This window comes from Sinocyclocheilus anshuiensis, unplaced genomic scaffold (genome assembly GCF_001515605.1).
Source record: "Sinocyclocheilus anshuiensis isolate Anshui unplaced genomic scaffold, SAMN03320099.WGS_v1.1 scaffold1590, whole genome shotgun sequence".
Classification (NCBI taxonomy): Eukaryota; Metazoa; Chordata; class Actinopteri; order Cypriniformes; family Cyprinidae; genus Sinocyclocheilus; species Sinocyclocheilus anshuiensis.
In genome coordinates this window covers 30,462-35,185 of record NW_015547720.1, presented here as the reverse complement: position 1 = coordinate 35,185, position 4,724 = coordinate 30,462, and the positions used below count along the sequence as shown (strand labels likewise).

General features: G+C 31.5%; 1 protein-coding gene across 1 annotated transcript in view; it reads left to right on the top strand.

The window, feature by feature from the left end:
- LOC107704216 (hyccin-like) overlaps nucleotides 1–4,724 on the top strand; it is a 57,145-nt gene that overhangs the window by 22,932 nt on the left and 29,489 nt on the right. Inside the window, exons 2-3 of the mRNA XM_016507102.1 lie at nucleotides 3,184–3,264; nucleotides 3,342–3,443. Of these exons, the coding sequence (XP_016362588.1) occupies nucleotides 3,214–3,264; nucleotides 3,342–3,443 (153 nt within the window). The 5' untranslated portion in view covers nucleotides 3,184–3,213. The remainder of the gene's footprint in view (nucleotides 1–3,183; nucleotides 3,265–3,341; nucleotides 3,444–4,724) is intronic.

The window sequence follows — 4,724 nt, the reverse complement described above, 5'->3', positions numbered from 1 at the left end:
CTCGCTCTCTCTCTCTCTCTCTCTCTCTCTCTCTCTCTCTCCGCTGTCGATTGGTCTCTGCGCTAATTAAAGAGCGCTTCGAGAGCTGCAGACTAATGGCTGTCAGAGACATTGACTGTAAGAAGCCGTAGAGGTTATAAACAGACCGGAGTGACTCACGCATGATATGACGGGGGAACGGACAGAAGTTTTGGGCAGAGAGACAGAACGAGAGGAAAAACTGACGACAGTAAGTTAGTGTGAGAGAGAGAGAGAGAGAGAGAGACAGTCAGAGCGGGTGGAAATCAGACCCACGGAAAACGTCTGTGAGAGAATATAAATATCATGAATCTTTCGCCAAAAAAATTAAGAAAATGGAATTTTGTAAGGCATGTTTTTTGATAAAGTTATAAGTAAGTCTCTTTTCCTCACCAAGGCTGCATTTATTTGAACAAAAATACAATTGAAAACAACAAAAATGTGAAATATTATTGCGATTTAAAATAGCTGATTTCTATGTGAATATCTGTTAAAATTTAATTTATTTCTGTGATCAAAGCTGTATTTTCAGCATCATTACTCCAGTCTTCAGTGTCACATGATCTTCAGAAATCATTCTAATATGCTGATTTGCTGCTCAAGAAACATTTCTGATTATTATCAGTGTTGAAAACAGTTGTGCTGCCCGATATTTTTGTGCAAGCTGTGATGCATTTTATTTTTTAGGATTCAAAGATGAACAGAAAGTTCAGAAGAACAGCATTTATTTGAAATAGAATCTTTTGTAACATTATAAATGACTTGACTGTCACTTTTGATCACTTTAATGCATCCTTGCTGAATAAAAGTGTCCATTATTCTACTGACCCCAAACGTTTAAACAGCAACGTATGTTGGAGTGTCATGTTTATTGTGGTCTTTCCAGTATTTCCAGCGACATTGACTCTCTAGCGACACACCATATGAAATATGAATTTTAACGAGTCATTCAGAAATACTCCTGTACTCAAGAGTTTCTGGTTTGAATCAGTCTGATAAATCCTTCACTGAATGCATTTGAATCTGTCAGAGAAAATACTGAACATCTGATTTGTTAAAATGCAAGTCATTGTAACTTTCAGTGATATCCGTTTAGAAATGAAGCAAGTTTTGCTACTAAAGGTTTGTAAATGAAATTAATTACTTACTAGCCTTTAACTGACCCTTATTGTTTGCATAAAAATGATGCCCAACGAGTTATAAATAAAACTTTATTTATTTATTTTAATTGTTTTTATTTTTATTGTAATTTTATTTTAAAATTATTTAGTTTATTAAAAAAAAATGTATATATTTTTTTATATATATTTTTATTTAATTTATTTATCTCTTTATTTGCAATGTTTGTAACTTAAAAAAAAAAAAATCTAAATTTATAAAATTTGTGTACCATTTTTTTTCTCTTAAGTCACATTTCCGTAAGTTGTATATTCATGATATGCACATCACTGTTGACTATACATTTTTAGGAAGAAATGTGATATGAAATTCACTACTTAGAATTGAACTAGCTAGAACTAGTTTAGCCTGTGGTCATATAAACAGGTCTCCGGTATCCTCGTTTAGTTAACTAGTTAAAGTCCGTGTCTTTTTTTAGAGGCAGGTTAACCAGCACAGTTATCTGCTGATGTAATTTGCGGGGATCCCTGGAGTAAAACAGCGCCTCTGTGTTTAATATTGGCCTTACGCTACGTTTGTTAATCTGATTTTCCTCACCACACGCCAGAATTTCTCATATCCTTGTTTAGAGCGAGAGGTCAAAGGTTGTTTTCACTCTTTCTGACTCTCTGAAGGCTGTTTCTGCTACAGTACCTTTAAAATATGTAAGCTCTGTGATGATTGGCCAGTGATGTTTCTGAATTGTGAATATGCTAATTTATAGATGTGGGTGGCCATATGTTAATGAGCTCATTGGTGGCTGTTTATGCAGTTTAGTTTTGATAACTAATGTTCATAGTGCAGCTAGTTAGTGTTATTTTAGTATCATTTCCGTACTATTATAGTATTTATTAATGTTTTGAGTTTGCTGTTATTTTTGATTTCATTTTAATTTTTAATAGTGATTTTGTAGTGTGCAAAATATTTGTTTTTATGTAATGTATTCATTTATGTACTATCATAGTATTTATTGACATTTTGAGTTGGCTTTTATTCATGCATTTTCAGTTGTCATTTGAATTGTGCAAAATATTTATTTTTTAAATTAATTATTCACCTATTTATGTACTATTATAGTATTTATTCATATTTTGTGTTAGCTTTTATTTTAATATTTTTCTTTTTCATTTAAATTTTGAATTTGGCTAGTAATTTTGTTTGTATTTGTTTTTTAATTATGTATATTATTAATTTAGTTATGTACTATTTTAGTATTTAATAATATTTTGAGTTATTTTATTTTTTATATTTTCAGTTTTCTTTTTGTTTTTTAATTTGAGTCATTTTGTAATGTGCAATATATTTGTTTGTTTTTAAAATCTTATCATTTATGCATGTACTATTAAAATATGAATTAATATTTTGAGTTAGCTTTTATTTTTATATTTTTCTTTTTCATTTAAATTTTTAATTTGGCTAGTAATTTTGTTTGTATTTGTTTTTTAATTATGCATATTATTAATTTAGTTATGTACCATTTTAGTATTTATTAATATTTTGAGTTATTTTATTTTTTATATTTTCAGTTTTCGTTTTGTTTTTTATTTTAGTAATTCTGTAATGTGCAATATATTTGTTTGTTTTTAAAATTTATAATTTATGCATGTACTATTAAAATATGAATTAATATTTTGAGTTAGCTTTTTTTATTTTCATTTTAATGTAATTTTCTAATGTGGAAAATATTGATTGATTGATTGCATTTTTTTAAAATCAGTTTTAGGTTTAGTCATTTTACTACTTCAACCACAAATTATGTGTTTCTGTTTGTTGCCAAATCTTCAGTTATTTCAGATATAGAAAATTGTTATAATAGTTTTAGTTAACAACAACAACAACAACAAAAACACTGAACTGGGTGTCGTGAAAGTTAGTTTAAATAAACACTGCTACATGCTGTAGGTTCTTTTCTTTCTAAACCGCAGGGAAAGTCCTGTTTTTCATTGAAAGAGCACTTTGAGAGGGTTTTATGGTAATGTGGATTAGTTAATTGAGTTTGTGTTTCAGGCTGAGATCTCCTGCAGCAGATGAGGGAAGATGTTGGCCATGGATCAAGGCGTAGTGGAGGAGTGGCTGTCTGAGTTTAAGGTGCGTGGTCTCTCTCGTGAATCGTGATCGTCTTCATGGTTTCTCGTGTGCTGACCGTGTTTTCTGCTGTGCTTCAGACTCTTCCAGAGACAGCCGTCTCCAGCTACGCTGCCTCTCTGAAGGACAAGGGCTCTCTGGTTCCTGCGCTCTATAAAGTCATTCGGGAGAATTACAGCGACGTAAGATGATCTCTGTTCCTGACTCTTTATTTCTCTCTCATTAGTTTGTGTTTTCATAAAGATATTGTGTGCTGTTTAAAACGTAAAGGTGTAAAGGCCACTTTAAGTCACTAGTTCCCCACTCTGAGTCGGTCAGAAATACAGCAGTTACAGAAATAAAACATATTGTGATCTATGTGATTATTAGAGTTAACTGAAACTAAAAACTGAAAAAAAAAAAAATTATTTTGGGGAAAAACAGTAAGCTGACATAAAATAAAATCTTAAAAAAAAAAAAAAACTTTCAATGATTTTATTTCAGATAGTTGCCAAGGTGACATTTCTCCTTTTCATTTAGTTCAACGCGATGTACTAAAATCATTGAAACTAAAACTGAAATAAAAATTAATAAAAGCTACATAGGAACATTAAAAAAAAAAAAAATAAAAAAAAATTGGCAATTCTGATTCTTAGAACTATAAAAAAAAAAAAAAAAAAAAAAAAAAGGCAAATAAACACAATTACTAAAACTTTAGCAAATATTAAAATAAAATTTTTTAGTAATTTTGTAATGTTCAAAATATTTGTTTTTAAATTAATTTTATTATTTGTGTACCATTATAGTATTTATTCATATTTTGAGTAGAGGTCGACCGATTGATCGGCCGATTTTTGGCATTTTTTAATTAATCGGCATCGGCCGATTGTGCTGCAAATTAGGCCGATTTATGGGCAAGTGCATCTGCGGGCAGCTAAGTGTTGTTATGGAACACCGGAGAATCTCTCTCTGGCTGCGTGAGACGGAGCAACTCACACTCTGCAGCCGCTTCTTGTTCACACACAGCTATCACTTGGCCATTTGACTTTTAGTAGTGTCCAGTGTTTCCATACATTGAGTTATTACTCCGTTGAATAAACTTATCACTGCACGTTTCAAAATTAAAATGCAGCGCTGGTGTTTTTATATGATTGTATCTTTGAAAAGAACTGACCGAAAAGAAAATTTTCATTTCATCTTTGCTGTAATGCCTGATAAAGTAGCGTTTGTGAGTGCAGTGCTTATTTGATTACAGCCGTTACCGGGGAAACTGCTATATCTCCGCTCCAGCAGCGCCTCCTGCTGGCAGAGAATGAATTTGCATTTGCAAGTCTGTGGGAAACACTGGTGTCTGTCAGCAAACAAACAAAAAGCATGCTTCAGAACTGTTTTGAGAAGGTGCTTAAGTTTTGAGCCATGTATTATTACTCTGAATGAGGCTACTACTACTATTACTATCTTGTCCCCTGCAATAATCATTTACT